Here is an 18,051-nt window from a genome sequence, read left to right on the forward strand (position 1 = left end):
TCTTAGGTGCTGTCTCTTCCCTCTCTACACATGCTGCCTGAGGTATCTCATCAATGACACTAGTTGGTTTTATTTATGTATTCAGCTGATGATCTCTGAATCTACATTTGAAGCTTTTGTGGCCTTCAAACTGCTGACTTGACATCTCCACAAAGACATCCTCCAAGCACTGCAAGTTCAATATGGCCAACTCAACAAAAGAGCTCAACACAGACAAATTCCCACCACCCCTATCTACATCAATATACTCTACTCTCTCTTCTGATAGGTTAAAAAAAAAAAAAAAAAACAGATTGAGTAAGGCCAATCCCTTCATTATGAACATCCTGAAGTACGCAAGTACTTTTCTCCAGTACTTTCCTCTTCTCCTCTCTCCTCCAATCATCTATGAGACAATTTCTATCAGATTACAATCATGCTGTTATTTCTTCCATCTTAAAAAGAAAACCACACACACAAAAACAAAGAGCAAAATATCGTCTCTGAGATAATTTCTCCTCTAGCTATTACCTGATTTCACTGCTTGTTTGTGTGATAACTCCAACTAACAACAGTTTTACTTCTATGTTCTGTCTCCAACTGCTCTCCTTCCAGTCTCTTTTAATCCTACTGTAGGGTCTTTGCCTTTGCTTTTCCACTAAAATTGTTCTTATCAAAGTCCCCAATGACCTTCATATTGCTAAACTCAAATGCCATTATTTAGTCCTTATCTCACTTGATTCAGAACTCATTTTATTTGACATGCTGACAGACTTTATGTGCTTTCTTCACTTGGTTTCCGCTGTTACAGTAGGCAGTCAGGCAGATGTAAGCAGGACAGGAGGGACCCCCTGCCCCCACACCCCCAACCAGGAATGGCCACATCAGGTGATGGCCAGGTGGTTGTTAAACCGTCTCTAAAATAACAGTTGATCACACCTGGTGCCAGGAAAAGGCAGTCTCCCACTAGACAGAAATGCCTGAAACGTGATCAGCAGCTTCCCAATAAGATTCAGGAGTTAGGCAAGTGGGCTCGAGCATACACACTAAGAGAAAAAATGGTGGAGTTTAACTGGTGGCATATGATCTTCTTCTAGGAGCACTAGACTAGCAAGGGAAGAATGCCTCAAGTGAGCACATGTACAACTTCAGTAAACACACTGTGCATGCAGCCCCTCCCAAGTGCTGGCAGGTCACTGTGCATGTGGACAGCCCACCCCAAGGGAAGAATCAGAGAAGGGATGCAACTCCACAGAAGCATGCCAAGTCAAAGGTTAAACACTAAGTCAAAGGTTAAATCATGCACTTGTATCTCTCAAGTCACCCACTTGGCACAATTCCAAGCGTACTTTGCTTCCTTTTATTCCTGTTCTAAAGCTTTTTAACAAATTTCACTCCTACTCTAAAACTTGCCTCGGTCTCTCCCTCTGTCTTATGCCCCTTGGTCTAATTCTTTATTCTGAGGAGGCAAGAACTGAGGTTGCTGCAAACTTGTATGGATTTGCCGCTGCCAACATGAGGACACTAAATTTGCCTGTTATTCTCCTGTCATTCTCACTGCCCTTTCTCTATCCACTTTGCTGGTTCCTCCTCATCTCTCGACTTCTAAAAATTGGAGTACCCCAAGGCTCAGTTCTAGGAAATTTTATTCTATCTGTACCCATTCACTAAGTGTTTTCATATAGTCTCAGAGCTTTAAATGCCATGGAAGTGATAATATTCTCAGGATTTTACCTCCCTCTCCCAAATCCAGGCTGGTCTATACATCAGCCTATTTGACATCTCCAACTGAATGTCTAATAAGCATCTCAACTGTAACTGCTTAAAATGAGCTCTTTCTGTTTATGAAAGAGTCTTGTTGGGGGAAAAATGTGCCCTTGATAATACTCCCAATCCAAAACTTGCCTCTCCTGTAGTCGTCCTTTCTAGTAATATATTCTTCCAACCACTTGGACCAAAAACCTTAGTATCATTCTTGAGTCTTCCTTTTTCTCCCTCATATCATATCTAGTCCACCAATACACTGCTATTTTTACCTTTAAAGATCATTAAAATTAAACCCTTCTTATCCCTTTTGCCATTACCCTAGGCCAAAGCCACTGTCATCTTCTGCTTGGATTACTTCAGTCGTCTTCTAAGTGGTCTCACTGCTTTTGCTCTTACCTAATTCAGACTACTCTTAACCTATTATTCAGAGTGATCCTGTTAAAACACAAATCAGTCGTCGCTTTTCTGCTCAGAATTCTACTATAGTCATGTAATGCATAATGACATTTTGATCAACTATGGACTGCCATTAGTCCATAATGTATTAGTCCATAACTGTGTAAATTTTTCAACTTTATTATAATCTTATGGGAACACTATGTGGTGTTGAAAAATTCCTATTACCTAGTGATACTGTAACTGTCTTAAAGTACTAACATAAAGCATTACTCATGCGTATGTGGTGATGTCGGTGTAAACAAACCTGTGCTGCTGGCAGTGTAAAAGTATAGCACATACAATTACGTATAGTACATAATACTTAATAATAAATGACTATGTTACTGGTTTATATATTTACTATATTATACTTCTTATCGTTAGAGTATACAGCTTCTACTTAATATATTTTTTTTAAAGTTAACTGTAAAACAGCCTCAGGCAGGTCCTTCAGGAAGTATTCCTGAAGAAGGCATTGTTGTCATAGGAAATGACAATTCCACGTGTGTAACTGTCCCTGAAGACCTTGTAGTTGTGACTGACCCAGAGCAACTTCCAGTCCTATAAGCTTCATTTATGATAAGTGCCTTATATAGGTGTACCCTTTTTTTAAAAAAAATCTTGTATATAATCACATCACAATACCTTTCCCAGAAAATATCCCTGGTGTTAAGCGATTCATGACTGTAATTCCCTGCAATAGTTTTACTCAGAATAAGAAACTATGCATCCACTAAATATGACTTTCAAGGCTTTACATGATGTGGCCCCTGTTGCCTCTCTCACTTGCCTCTACTATTCTTCTCCCTTTATTCTACTTGAGGCACACTGGCCTCCTCACTATTTTGTAAAAAAACTTACTCTTCTCCATGTAGAATGCTCTTCTCATACATCTGTATAAATACCTTTTCTTTAGTCTTTAACTGAGAAATCAATCACCTTCTCAGTATCGTTTTCCCTGGCCATCCTGTATTTATATAATTTGATCCTCCCCTGAATGCTTCATAGACCCTACTCCCTGTTAATTTTTTGTCCTTAGCATTTATCATTATTTGATATATTCTATGTTTTACTTATAGAAAGTTCTATGGGACAGGAATTTTTTTCATTGTTATTGTCTTTTTGTACCAGTCCCTACAACAGTGTGTCACACATGGTAGGTTAAAAAATATTGCTGAATGAATAAATGCAACAAACTGAATAAACTCGGGCTTCCAATATAAGCTGAGAATGACAGTAACATATATTCAGTTTCCTGAAATCCAGAAAGCTGAGTGTAACTGACAATTTCTCCTGCTCTCTCATTTCTCACAGCTGTTTATTATGTTCTCCAGGTTCTATCTTCTCAGTAGATGGAATCCATCCACTTCTCTCCATCTTCACTATCACCACCTGAGGCCCACACCTCATCTCTCCAAGCTGGATTCCTACCTTCAGACTGCTCCTCCCACTTCACTCTCTACACAGTAGCAAGAGTGGTCATTCAAAAATGTAAATATAATCATGTCACCTTCCTTCAATGGCCTGAGGATAATGTGCAAATGCCTTGTACTCTGTTATGACTTTGCGTCTATTTTACTTTCCAGCTTTATTTCTCACTCCCATCTATTTATGTTTCAGTCATAGTAAACATCTTTCATTTTCTGACGGTGGCAAGTCCCCCTTTTCCTTTAGATCTTAGCACATCCTCCCTGGACACTCCTCCCTAGCTACTTCTTTCTCACTAATTATATCTCAGCTTCGAAGTTTATCATTTTTTTTTTCTTTTTCTTTCCTGGTAGAGATATGGTATTACTACGTTGCCTAGGCTGGGCTTGAACTTCTGGGCTCAAGTAAGCCTCCTGCCTCAGTCTCTTAAGTAGCTCAGATTACAGGTATGTGTGTGTGTGCCATCATGCCGAGCTAGAAGTAATTTTGTTCAGAAAGCCTAGATGTACCAAAGTTATCTTTTGTGCCTTCCCTATATGTGCTCCTATACTTATCATTCCATCCGCTTTTCTATCATGCTACATTATAATTTTCTATTTGCCAATCCTGATTTTGGTCTTCTTTAGGTCTAAGATATATTTATTGTTTATGTATCTCCAATACTTGACACAAAACAGGTACTCAATAAGTATTTACTATATAGTAAATAATGTGATTCTTACCTTTCTCTCCTGGTTTTTTCCAATTTGTCTTTTAAAATCATAATTTCTTTGTTGAGAGCAAGTTGCTGACCTTCTGAATCATGCAGTTCTTTCTTAAGATTTTTTATTTCATTTGCATGTATTCCTTCTCTTTTAGATAATTCTTCTTCATAAAAGACACTTTTCTTTTCCAAATCAGTCTTTAGTTTGGTTATCTCTTGCTGATGTTCTATGCTGCATATTCCTGGTGAGTAACTAATTTGTTTTTGCTATAGAAGTAATAACTAAAGATTAGTGCATCTACAAGAATAACAAAATATTAAATAACTTCTTTCTGTAATATAAATGAGTATTCATATAACTGCATTTTTTGTACATCCTAACAAAAATAAAATTCTATATTAAGTCTACTAACTTTTTGTCTGCTATATATTGTAAATATTTTCCTCAGTTTACATTCCTTAATAGTCTGTCTTTGTTGCTACTTTTAAAAAGTTTTCTTCACACACAGATTACATATTTAGTCAAATTTTTAGCTGGGACTTACATGATTTCTTGCTTTACATTTAAATTTCTAATTTATTTAGAATTATTGTTGGTATATGGAGTGAGAGAAAAATCTAACTGCATCCTAAATCTGTTGAGGAACTGATAAAAAGTTTTAAGGACATCTGTGTCTTAAAAAAATTAAAATGGACAAAGGAATGGTAGAGTAGAATGTACAAAAATAAAGACAGAAACCTTTTGCAACAGTCCTGTGAGAAATGGCAGAGGTCTAAACTAACATCTCCTTCATATCTACACTAGAAAAAAAAAGATAGGTCTCTTCACTTTCAGATACGATTAAGAAGGAGAAGAAATTGGGTTGAAGTCTACCTTTTTAGAAATAAGGCTGAAATATTCTCTCAGTAATAAGAAAGAAAAGAAAATGTAAAGTCCAAAGATTCTTCCAGGTACTGCCTAAAGGGTAAACAGAAAACTGATACAGACTACAGATTATGACTGTAAGATTTCCTAAGCTTTGTAATTTTCCAAAGGTCATTAATTTGTTATATCTTATCTGTCTCCCCAGTTGCAATAAAACTTTTAAAACTAAAAGAACCTATGCACTTAAGTTTAGGGACAACAAAGAATCAAGATCTGGAGGTCAGTGTATTTTTTTTTGAAGTCAGTCATAAGGGCAATAAAACTGGTAAGCGTAGTTGACTTAAAGTAGAAGGAAAAATACCCTGACTCCTTCATATTTGATGTATATAATTTAAAAAGAGCAAAGGAAGTGATGTGGGCCAGAGAAATAGCCCTGGCGTGTCCACTGCAATATTAACCATTTATCGAAAAAAATTTTTTCATGTGCCAGATCCAGATTGTCCAATGGTTTATTAGGCAGCCTAACATGCAAAAGTCTGCTTAACCTGAGAAGAACCAGAGCAAGGCAGATTCTTGCTCTTAAGCATCGCTATGAAAATGATATTAACCCATCTGTAAAAAAGAAAAACCTACCAAGAAATAATAGGTTTTACTGCAGGCACTGAAGATAATTTAATGTCAGCAAACTTATTAATAACTGTGTCATAAAATGAATTATTTTAATAGATTAAATTTTAAAATCCAAATGATAATCTCAGAATGTACCCCTACCCAATAGCATTTTATAAAATCCAGTAATAATTCCAAATACTACCCTAAGTCCCACAATAAAACCATCACATAAAAAAAATACAGTAATTATTTTAATTTAAAAGTATCCATTTTGAGCTATCCAAATACTATTTATGGTGAGCCTTTAGAGATACATTGAGTAAATTCAGAAACATCAACAAAAAGGATGTCTTCCATTATCACTCTTATGCAACATTCATTTCAGACCAACATGTAAAATAGTCTCTCTCACCAACATGTAAAGGAGTTAAAAATATGAATATTGTGAAGAAAAATAACATCTATTATTTCTATTTAATTGTTCACATAGAAAATACAAATAAATCTAGTGAAATGTGTTAGAACTGAGAATTGAGTAAAGCAATAGCATACGATAAACACAAATCAATACTTCCAGATATTAAAATAAGCAATAAACAACAAAAATTTCATTGTTAACGGAAGAATAACAGTGAGAAATTTCTGATTTATATGAAAAAACCTAAAAGTGTTGAAACAAACTATTTAAAAGGGAAGATTAAATGGACATGTATTCAATATTTTTCATGTTATCTTCCACATAATTCTAATTAAAAGTTCTTTATAAACATGGGGATAGAAGGGCACGGAGACATGTTTCTACTCCGTGGATAAGAATAAACTGGTAAAAATGTCAAAGAAAATACCAAGGGGTGAGTGGGAAAATATACTTTTCAAATATTAAAACATACTATAACTCTTTACTAAAGTATCACTGTGACAGATCTGCTCCCCGAAATAATTTAATTCAATATATGAGACATCTTCAGGCACTAGGTAAGGCAATGATTAATAAATGAAATTGGAATCACCAGCTAGCAATAAAATAACAAAAATGAATCTCATGTCATACCATTTAGCAAAACAAACTCCAAACAGATTAAACAGTTATTTTTAGACCCAACAAACATCCAAAAGAAAGCAGAATTAAATACTTATCAAAACTCTTTGAGAGGAGGACAAGCCAAACTTTGAAGCGACAGAAGAAACACTGAGAAAAACCAACAAATCTTCTACAATTTTAAAAAGAAACAAGATCAAAATTAAGGGATACATGATAAATTGGTTACATGGTTGCTGAAAATACTTTAAAAAGTAAAATTTTTACTGTGCAGAGAGTTTTATGTATATGATAGTACCACATTGTTTTGATTACTGTAACTTTGCAATAAGTTCTGAAGTATGAGTCCTCCAACTTTGTCCTTTTTTTAATGATAGTTTTGGCTGTCCAGGTCCTTTGCAATTCCATATGAATTTGAGGATCAGCTTTTTATTTCTGCAAAAAAGACTCTGAATTTTGATAGGGACTGAGTTGAAGCTGTACATAACTTTAGGTACTGCATCTTAACAATATTAAATTCCCCTAGTCATAAACATGAGATGTCTTTCAATTTATTTAGATTTTCTTTAATTCCTTTTGGCAATGTTTCGTCATTTTTAGTTGGTTAAATTTGTTTCAAGGTATTTTATTCTTTCAGACGCAATTGTTAAGTGGAATTGCTTTCTTAACATTCTTTGAAGATTGTTCACTGCTGGCTTATAGAAACACAACTGATTGCTGTGTGTTGATCTTGCAGCCTGCAACTTGGGTGGATTTATTTTAAGTTCAAGTCTCAAGTACCTTTCTTTTTGAGACAGGGTCTCACTCTGTTACCCAGGCTGGAGTGCAGTGGCCCGATCATGGCTCACTATAGTCTCGACCTCCAAAGTCTCAGGTGATTCTCCTGCCTTGGCCCCCGGAGTAGCTGGGACTACAGGTGCCTTCTCAAAAAAGAGTTTGAGAAGGATTGGTGTTAATTTTTCTTTAAGTGTTTGGTTCAATTCACCAGTGAAGTGGTGTGGTCCTGGACTCTTCTTTATCAGAAAGTTGCCCGTCTTTTTTAAATAAGCCGCTGGAATGGGGTTGTGGAGTGCGTGAGGGTCCGTCAGAAGGTTTTTGATTACTGATTCAATGTCTTTACTTGTTACAGGTCTGCGGAGATTTTCTATTTTGCCATGAGTCATACTGGGTTATTTGTATCCTTCTAAGGATTTGTCCATTTCATCTAGTTATCTACTCTGTTGGCATACAGTTGTTCCTGTTATAATTCTTTCGTTTTCTGTTGGTCAGTAATAAAATTTTCCCTTATACTTCTGATTTTAGTTATTTGCAATGTCTCTCCCTCTTTAGCTCTTTTTATTGGGAAGGGGTCAGTCTAATTAAAGGTTTGCCAATTTTGTTGACTTCTAACCAACTAACTTTTGATTTTATTGATTCTATTATTTTCTAGTCTTTATTTTATTTAGCTGTGCCCTAATCTTTATTATTTCATTCCTTCTGCTATCTTTGGATTCAGTTTGCTCTTCTTTTTCTAGTACCTTAAGGTATAAAGTTAGGTTACTGATTTTTACTTTCTTCCCTTTTAGTCCTTCCTTTTAATACAGGCATTTATAGCTATAAATTTCTCTCTTCAGCACTGCCTTTATGGCATCCTGTAAGTTCTGGTGTATTGTATTTTCATTTTCATTCATGTATTTTCTAATTTCCCTGGTGATTTATTCTTTGACTTATGGTTGCTTAAGAGTGTGTTCACTAATTTCCACATATTTTTGAACATTCCAGGTTTTTTCTTTTCCTGTAATTGATTTCTAGCTCCATTCCACTGTGGTTGGAGATGATACCTTATATGACTTCAATCTTCTTCCATTTACTAAGATGTTTTTTGGCCTGACGTATGGTCTATCCTGGAGAATCTGCCATGTGTACTTTAAAATAATGTACATTTTGCTGTTGTTGGGTGAAAAGTTCTATACATAGTTGTCCCTCAGTATCCATAGGGCATTGGTTCCAGGACCCCACTTGAATACCTAAAATCCATGGATGCTCAAGTCTCATATATAAAATGGTACAGTGCTTGCATACAACCTACACATATCCTCCCATAAACTTTAAATCACCTCTAGATTTCAGTCACATATTGCTAAATGACAGGGATATGTTCTGAGAAATGCATCTCATTAGCTGATTTTGTCCTTGTGTGAACATAAATTGTACTTCCACAAACCTAGATGGCACAGTCTACTATACACCTAGGCTATAGGGTATAGCCTGTTGCTCCCAGGTTACAATCCTGTACAGTATGGTACTGTCCTGAATACCGCACAGAACTGTAACACAATAGTAAACACTTGTGTCTCTAAATATAGAAAAGATACAGTAAAAATATGATATAAAAGATAAAAAATGATATGTTGCGTATAAATATGGCACAAAAGTATGGAATAAAAATAAAAACTGGTATGTTATGTAAAGTATTATGAACGGAGCTTACAGGACTGGAAGTTGGCATGGATGAGTTAGTGACTGGTGAGTGAATGCGAAGGCCTAGGACATTACTGTACACTACTGGAGATCTGATAAACACTTTATACTTAGGCTACACTATTTTTAAAATTTTATTTATCCAATAATAAACTTGGCTTACTATACCTTTGTAAGCTATTTCCTATTTTAAAACTTTCTGAACTCTTCTGTAGTAGCACTTAAAACACAAACACATTGTACAGATGTACAAAAATGTATCTTTTTCTTTTTCTTTTTCTTTTTTTTGAGACAGAGTCTCACTCTTGTCACCCAGGCTGGAGTGCAGTGGCACAATCTCAGTTTACTGCAATCTCCACCTCCCAGGTCCAGGCAATGCTCATGCCTCAGCTACCAGAGTAGCTGGGATTACAGGAGTGCGCCACCATGCTCAGTTTATTTTTGTATTTTTAGTAGAGACACAGTTTCACCATTTTGGCCAGGCTGGTCTCGAACTCTTGGCCTTAAGTGATCCACCTACCTCAGCCTCCCAAAGTGCTGGGATTACAGGCGTGAGCCACCGCACCCAGCTATCTTTCTTTATATCCATTTTCTATAAGTTTTTTTCATTTGTAAAATTTTTGTTTTACTTTTGAAATGTTTTTGTTAAAAATTGACACAAACAAACACATTAATATAGGGTTTACACAGGTTCAAGATCATCAAGACATTACTAGGTGACAGGAATTTTTCCAACTCCGTTATAATCTTTAGGGATCATTGTTGTATATGCAGTCTGTGGCTGATTAAAACGTCACGATCTGTACTTACAATACCTAATGTGATATAAATGCCATATAAGCAGTTTTTACCTTTGGAATAATGACAAGAAAAATCATCGGTACATGTTCAGTACAAATGCACCCATCTAATTTTCTTCCTCCAAATATTTTTGATCCACGGTTGGTTGAATCCAGGAATATAGAACTCATGGATATGAAGGGCTGACTCTGTATCTGTTAGGTCTAGTTGGTTATAGTGGTGTTCACGACCTCAATATCCTTATTGATCTTGTGTGTATATGTTCTATTCATTATTGGAAGTGAGATATTGAAGTCTTTAACTCTTTTTGTAGGGCTATTTCTCTCTTTAAGTCTGTCAAAAGTATTCTCAATGAAGTGAAGATTCCTACTATCTTTAAAACAGCCAAAATATGTTTTAACCCTTTACTATGTGCCAGGTTCTGGCCTATACATGTTAAATGCATTAACTAGTAAGTTACTAGGTAAGTGTTATATTATTTCAAATTTATAGATGACACAGAGATGTGTTTGGCAAGTAGGTAAACATGATACAGTTTCCAATGCAGTAATGTTTATTGTAGAAAAAAATAAAAAGTAAACTATTAGATAAAATATGTGAATGAAAGTTAGAAAACGTGGGTTTATATTGTACTCTATCACTTATGACTATAAAATATTTAACTCTTCTGAGCCTCAATTTTCTCAAATAAAAATAATGCCTAAGATTTCTTCTAGTTTGTACTTTATTATTCTTACCACCCAAAGCTCCTAGAATAGTGCTGGAAACAAAGCAGGCCCTGACTGAAAAGTATCTGGGATGGTGATGTAATTACTTCTATATACTAATCCTGCTCTAGAGGTACAGATGTATATAGAATACACATCTCTACTTCATAAAGCTAACCAGGACTATGAATTCATGATGAACTAAAACAAACTCCCAAAACAAAAACAAGAATCAAATCAAGAGTTTATATTTCCATTTATAGCAAAGGAATTTGACTTGCAACCACTGAAATTCAATTGTCAGAGAAAAAGTAAGTTCTGACCAATTCTACCACATGATTCATTCATTAACTTAACAGGTTTATTAAACAAGTATTAAATATCTGGTCCTTTGCCAGGGCCAAATTAACAATATACCTGTCTGTATTTTCAATAAGCTAGGTCACAGTTTAGTTGGAAATATACAGATTTGCAAATAAATAATTACAATAAGAGCTAAGCTACAGGTATTAACAGAATTCCAAGAAGCAGTACAGGAGTATGTAGATTTTAAGTAGTATGATTCTTACATTTATGGATAATTGGACAGTAGACTAAGCATGGTCCTAAAAGAAGTAGGTGAAATGAGGCCTGATAGGTATAGCAGAGGAAATAGGATGGAAAAAGTCTGGAGTCAAAAAAGATAAAAGGCAGATACCACATTCAGACTATTATTTAGTATGGTAAAAATATCACGTCAATTTGATCTTAATTCACTCATTGTAATATACATGATACCATTATTACACTAACAGTTACTGAACACTTATAACGTGTCAGCTTACAAATGTATGTATGCACTCTTGACATGAAATAGTTTTAGAGATGAGAAAATTAAAGTATAATGAGGTTAACTGTTGTTATGTTTTGTTTAAGACAGAGTTTCACTCTTGTTGCCCAGGCTGGAGTGCAATGGTGCAATCTAGGCTCACTGCAACCTCCACCTCCCGGGTTCAAGCAATTCTTCTGCCTTGGCCTCCTGAGTAGCTGGGATTACAGGCGTGTGCCCCCATGCCTGGCTAATTTTGTATTTTTAGTAGAGATGGGGTTTCGCCATGTTGGTCAGGCTGGTCTCAAACTCCTGACCTTAGGTGATCCGCCCATCCCGGCCTCCCAAAGTGCTGGGATTACACACATGAGCCACTGTGCCCAGCCCCATAACGTTCTGTCCAATGTTACATGTTACACAGCTAGTAACTGGTGAAGCAAGAAGTTAAGAATAGGTAGTCAAACTCCAGAACGGCTCAAGGATTTCCCTTGCAAAGCACCTTCTGCTGAGATGTTTTAAACTATGCCCATTATCATCTTATCCTAACAAACACAAGTGTCTGCAAAGCTACCCCTGAGCTTCTCCTGAGTCGTTTATAAGATATAGAGAGGTTCTGAATATCTAACCATGACTCCCATGCAGATTACCAGTACATCTTGGGTAGGCAGGCAGTCCTTCATAAACATTCTAACTTCTTCCTGATAGCTTCATGTTTCCCACTAAACATAGTCCTCCATTTTCTTCAGTATAATTAAGAAATCAGTATCAGCTTCCTACTGGTAAGAATGAGAATTATGAATACTAGGTTTGAAGAATGACTAGTTTTCACTGCACACTGAATATAGTGTATAAGCTAACAATCCTAACAAGTCTAAAGAGAAGAAAATTAATTAAGCTTCATAAATGTGAAGTCAAAAGATACCTTCAGTCCCTCCAATTCATTTTCCAGTTGCTTAGAATAGTGCTCACTCTGTTCACGTAGTTTCCTGTCTTTAGATGCTTCAGCAGCTAGAGCTTCTGTATGAACTTCCAGCTTTAAAACAGAATGAAAAAAGCAGATTTCATGATTATAATCTTTTTCCAAACAAAACATTTATCCCAATGAGAATTTACCTTGTAACGGGAAGATAATTCAAATGTTTAAATCCATATTAAATAATATTAACAAACTATAAAAATAAAGAATATTAAATAAAAAATTATATATATATCACTAGTCTTAAAAAATAGCTTTAATCACTATCCCATGGGCACTACAAAATTTGCCTGACTACTAACCTCTTTTTTGGCTCTTTCTGTTCTGCGCAGTTCTTGCCTTAAGCTTTCAACTTTTTGCATCACCAGGTCCACCTCTTCTTCCTTATCTCGGACATGGCGAGCAAGTTTCTGTTTTTGGGTGTGCAATTCTGTTAGCCGCTCATTGATCTCCATGAATTCCTGCATGGCCAGTTTCCTCTGACAGTGTGCGTCTTTCAGCTCTTTGGATTGGTTTTTTAATCGCTCACTAGCCTGGACTAGTTCCTACAGTTTTGTAAAAAGAATATAAGTTACCAATTCTGCAACCTAGAGACCAAATTTGGCCATCAGAATAGCTATTATTAGGTCAAGAAGAGCCAAAATTATTCACCTTAGGACAAATTAAAATAAATAAACTACTTCTGAACAGCATGGTGTCCTGACATAAATAAACTACTTCTTAATGGAATGGTGTCCTGATATGGTCTCAATTCCTTATGCTAATACAGTAAATGCACGGGAGCTGCTAATTTAACCTTATAGTACCTTAATTTCCACAAATGAGGGAAAAGTTTAGGAATAAATGATATGATGGTCAAAATAAATATTTGTAAAATTTGATAAATATTTGTGAGGTTGTTTTCATAAAAAACAAGCATTGCCCTTGACATAGAGGCTACACCTCAAGCCAGAAGCAACGAGACAGAAACTAAACCGGAGACTCCCTAATTGAAGAGAGAAACTTAGAGCAGAGCTAAAGTGGACTCATGGCAGTACCACTACCTGCCTCCTAGCAAAAGGAAATGCAGATTTTCTGTGGGGGAAAGAACTGCAATGAAATCTGAATTTTTCACATATTAAGAACAAACAAGAATGAGCTCACAACCACAGATTCCAAATTACTCAAAGAACAAAGCACCACAATCAAATAACAAAAACAATAAAAATAAACATCAAAGGTATCTTGGTATTAAAATCATTAGATATCAACACAAAATTGCTACATATGAAATGTTTAAAGGAATAAAAGATGAAATAATAAAAATGAAAAAATGACAAAAGGCTATTAAAAATGACCAAGCAGATTTATAGAAGAACTGTATGGAACATTCAGAAACAGAAAACGTAAGGTTGGCCTAGTTGCTCTCATCTATAATCCCAGCACTTTGGGAGGCTGACGCAGGAGGACTGCTTGAGCCAAGGAGTTCAAGAGCAGACTAGGCGACATTGTGAGACCTCATCTCTACAAAAAATAACAATGCAAAAAAAAAAAAGGCCAGGTATGGTGGTGTGCACCTATAGTTCTAGCTACTGCGGTGGGAAGATGACTTCAGCCTGGGAGGCTGAGGCTGCAGTGAGGTGAGATCACTCAGTTGCACTCTAGCTTGGGCAATACAGTGAGACTCCATCTCAAAAAAAAAAAAAAGAAAAAATACAAATCTTAAAATTAAAGACATGCATCCATCACTGTACAAAGTTAACATTTTTATAGTATAATCTTATATACACACTTGTACAGTAAACAAAAGATACAGCTAAAATACTGGCCAATAACAACACAAAGAAAGTTATAAAGAGGTAATACAGGTTGAATATCCCTAATCCAAAAAATGTGAAATCCGAAATGTTTCAAAATCCAAAACAGTCTGAGTGCCAACATGATGTTCAAAGGAAATGCTCACTAGAGCATTTCAGATTTTGGATTTTCAGGTTAGAAATACTCAACTGGTATAATGCAAATATTCCAAAATCCAAATGCTGGTCCCAAGCATTTCAGATAAATAAGTGATACTCAATCTGCGTTAGATCTCTAAAATCAGTTTTTTCTTCCTGAGATAAAACTTTGATGGTTCCTTTAGTGCAGATCTGATTATGGAAGCTCTGCCAGTTTTTGTTTATATGAAGCCTCAGACTTGAAAAGTAATTTTTTGGGTATATAATTTTAATTATCTTCTTATGTCTTTGAAAATATTTTACCCTGTTTCTGTTGCTGTTGTTACTTCTTCAGTGTATGTTCTTAGTCTAATTTTCCTCCTCCCGCCTTATTTGAGGATGGGGAATAGGTGATTTGTCTTTTTTTCCCCCGATTTCTTTACGGTCTTTTATTTCTCTTTGGTATTACCAAAGAGTGTTGTTTTTTGAACACTTCTGGTTTGGGTTTTTAAAATTTTTTCTTGATTCATAAATGTAGAGTTTCCACTAGTGATGACATTTTACTAGTAATCACCAGTTAAAGGCCATCTATTATATTGGATTAAGAAATGAAATCTTGACTTCAACAGAAAAAGTATTATTAAGGATAAGGAATGTCACTACATAATGATAAAATTCAATACACTAAGAAGAAATACTATCCCAAACTTTTGTGCATTCTATAAGATAGTCTCAAAATCATTAAAAAGAAACTGTTAGAACTTCAGAGAAAAATCGGTAAACATCACTATAATGAAAAATTTTAATTTCTTAGTCATTAATAGATAAACCAAGTAGGCAAAAAAACAGTGAATATAAAGACGATCTGAAAAGCTCAATTAACAAGCTTCATGTACAGAAGCTTGCTCTCTAAATTGGAACACAAACTATTTTCAAGAACACATATTGAATGTTTTAAAAATGGAACAGGCCAGGCCACGAAGCAAGTATCAGTAGATTTCAAAGAACAGATATCACGTAGAGCAAGTTCTGTAATGACACTGTAACTAAATTAGAAGTCAACAAAAAAAAATAAAACTCCATACATTGAAAATTTTAAAAGATACTTAAAAATAACTCACTGGTCCGTGAGAAAAAGAACTAATGCAATTCAACTCTTTCTATGAGACCAGTATAATCTGAATATCAAAAAAAAAAAAGAAAAGAAAGAGGAAAAATAATAACACGCCAATCTCACTTATAAAAACAAACGTGAAAATCCTTTTTAAAAATAAGTAAATCAGTTCCAGTGATATAGAAAGTAGATATGCATGAAGTCTGGCACTAAACTTCTTGTGCTGAAAATCTAGCTCTACCACTTTCTATTTCTATGACCTTGAGCAAGTGAACTAATTTCTCTGTTCTTGGTCTCACCATTCATAAAATTAGAATAATAATGATATCACCTAACTCATGGGGCTGTGATGGAGATTAAATAATTTAACATATGTAAAGCTTTCACAACAATGTTATTAGAACAGATATTTGCTACATAAATGTTATCTATACTATCACAGTATTATAAGAAATTTGGGCTTAACCCAGAAATATAACAGTGACTTAATATTAGAAAAAGTCAGCCAGGCGCGATGGCTCAAGCCTGTAATCCCAGCACTTTGGGAGGCCGAGATGGGCAGATCACGAGGTCAGCAGATCGAGACCATCCTGGCTAACACAGTGAAACCCCGACTCTAAAAAAAAAAAAAAAAAAAAAAAAAAAAAAAAAGAAAAAGTCTACAAATGTAGTACACCACACCAACTTATTGAAGGACAAGAATCATATAATCATATCAATAGAGAACAGAAGGGCACATTGAATAAAGTCAATACCCATTCTAAATAAAAAGCTATTAACAAAATAGGAATAACTAATCTTTAACCTGATAAAAATTATTTATTAAAAACAACAAACATTGTTAGTGAGAGGCAATTTCTTTAAAATTGGGGAACAAGATGGGGATGCCTGCTATTATCATTTCTAGTCAACATTGTACTGAGGTTCTAGCTAATACAGTAAAACAAGGAAAGAAATGAAAGTCTTTTCTGTATGAAATTTTATGGAAGAACATTTTAAAAGAACTTTAAATATATGGAGTGATATGTTTACGAATAAAAAGACTTTAGGAATACAGAGAAACTCTTATTTTTTGCAGTTTGTCCCTTCTGAACAAATTTTACCAAAACCTGGGCTAAATGAAAGTCTTAAAAAGTAACTTATAACTGATTTAGTAGTAAGAAAACTAAGATTTACCTTCTGGAGGTTATGTGTTTACATTTCAAGGTGGGGTGGCAGAGAGTAGGAGCCTAGACCAAGGGGGCTTCCTTTGATGGAGCAGAAGACTCTGGGCTTATATTTACAGTGGAAATATTTATCTATATTCCAGAGGGTTAGAAAAAGAACCCAAGATCCTTCTCTTTAGATTTCCAAGGAACTCTCTCAGAAGAGGAGAAAGCAGGAAGCAGTTGCTTCTTTTCTCTATGTAAACACCTGGATAAATGTTTTCAAGGCTCCTCATTTACAATACAGATTCCTTCTGTGTAGGGTTTTATCCTGCCAGCTCTCAGGGTATTTCTCTTGAGGTAAGACTTAGCACAGAAGGGAGCCATGTAGTTATTCTTTGCTGTATGTAAGTAATAACAATCCATTCTATTCTGGAAATAATCTGTGTGTATATTCAGAAAAACAGTAATAAATATATATAGTAAGAACTTAAAGACAATATTGTAATGATGTTAATTCTCTCTAAATTGATCTATAAATTCAATGCATTTTTTTCCCCTTGAGATAGGGTCCTCCTCTGTTGCTCAGGCTGGAGTGCAGTGACATGATCATGGCTCATTGCAGCCTCAATCTACCAGGCTCAAATGAACTTCCTGCCTCAGCACCCTGAGTAGCTGAGATGACCGGCGTGCACCACCCCGCTAATTTTTTTTATTTTTTGTAGAGACTGGGTCTCATTCTGTTGTTGCCTAGGCTGGCCTCAAACTCCTGGACTCAAGTGATCCTCCTGCCTCGGCCTCTCAAAAGTGCCAGGATTACAAGCATGAGTCACGATGCCCAGCAGATTAAATGTAATTTTAATCAAAATTCCATCTTCACAGTTTTCAAAACATAGTTGAGATACAGACTCTAAAATTTTTAAACTTTAAGATAAAAATTTAGGAGAAATTTTTAAAATCTCAGATTTTTAAATATAAGACAGCAAATACACTAACCATAAAAATATTGATAAATCTGGCCACAATAATCCTAAGAACATTTTTTAATAAAAAGATTCCTAAAAGCAAAAAGATAAGCCACTGAGAGATGTCTGTAACACATATAACTCACAAAAGCTTAGAATGTCCAAATATTTCCAAGAATTCTTATAACCAGTAAGAAAAAAGCAACCCAACAGAAAAATAAACAAAAGATATAAAGAAACATTTCACAAAAGAAATGTAAATGACAATAGACCCATGTGAAGATACTTGACCTCATTAGTAATTAGAGAAATGTGCATTAAGACCACAACC

The 18,051-nt window shown here is 35.2% G+C and overlaps 1 protein-coding gene across 11 annotated transcripts in view; it reads right to left on the minus strand.

Moving 5' to 3' along the window:
• CDC42BPA (CDC42 binding protein kinase alpha) overlaps window positions 1-18,051 on the minus strand; it is a 314,680-nt gene that overhangs the window by 111,481 nt on the left and 185,148 nt on the right. For 9 of the 11 annotated variants that reach the window (XM_033195253.1, XM_033195258.1, XM_033195256.1 and 6 more), the window contains exons 13-15: window positions 12,886-13,128; window positions 12,530-12,640; window positions 4,335-4,582 (exon numbers count right to left, since the gene is read on the minus strand). In XM_033195253.1, coding sequence (XP_033051144.1) covers window positions 4,335-4,582; window positions 12,530-12,640; window positions 12,886-13,128 — 602 coding nt within the window. The remainder of the gene's footprint in view (window positions 1-4,334; window positions 4,583-12,529; window positions 12,641-12,885; window positions 13,129-18,051) is intronic. The other 2 variants (XM_033195259.1, XM_033195263.1) reach the window with 1 other exon arrangement.

This window comes from Trachypithecus francoisi, unplaced genomic scaffold (genome assembly GCF_009764315.1).
Source record: "Trachypithecus francoisi isolate TF-2019V2 unplaced genomic scaffold, Tfra_2.0 Lachesis_group5, whole genome shotgun sequence".
Lineage (NCBI taxonomy): Eukaryota > Metazoa > Chordata > Mammalia > Primates > Cercopithecidae > Trachypithecus > Trachypithecus francoisi.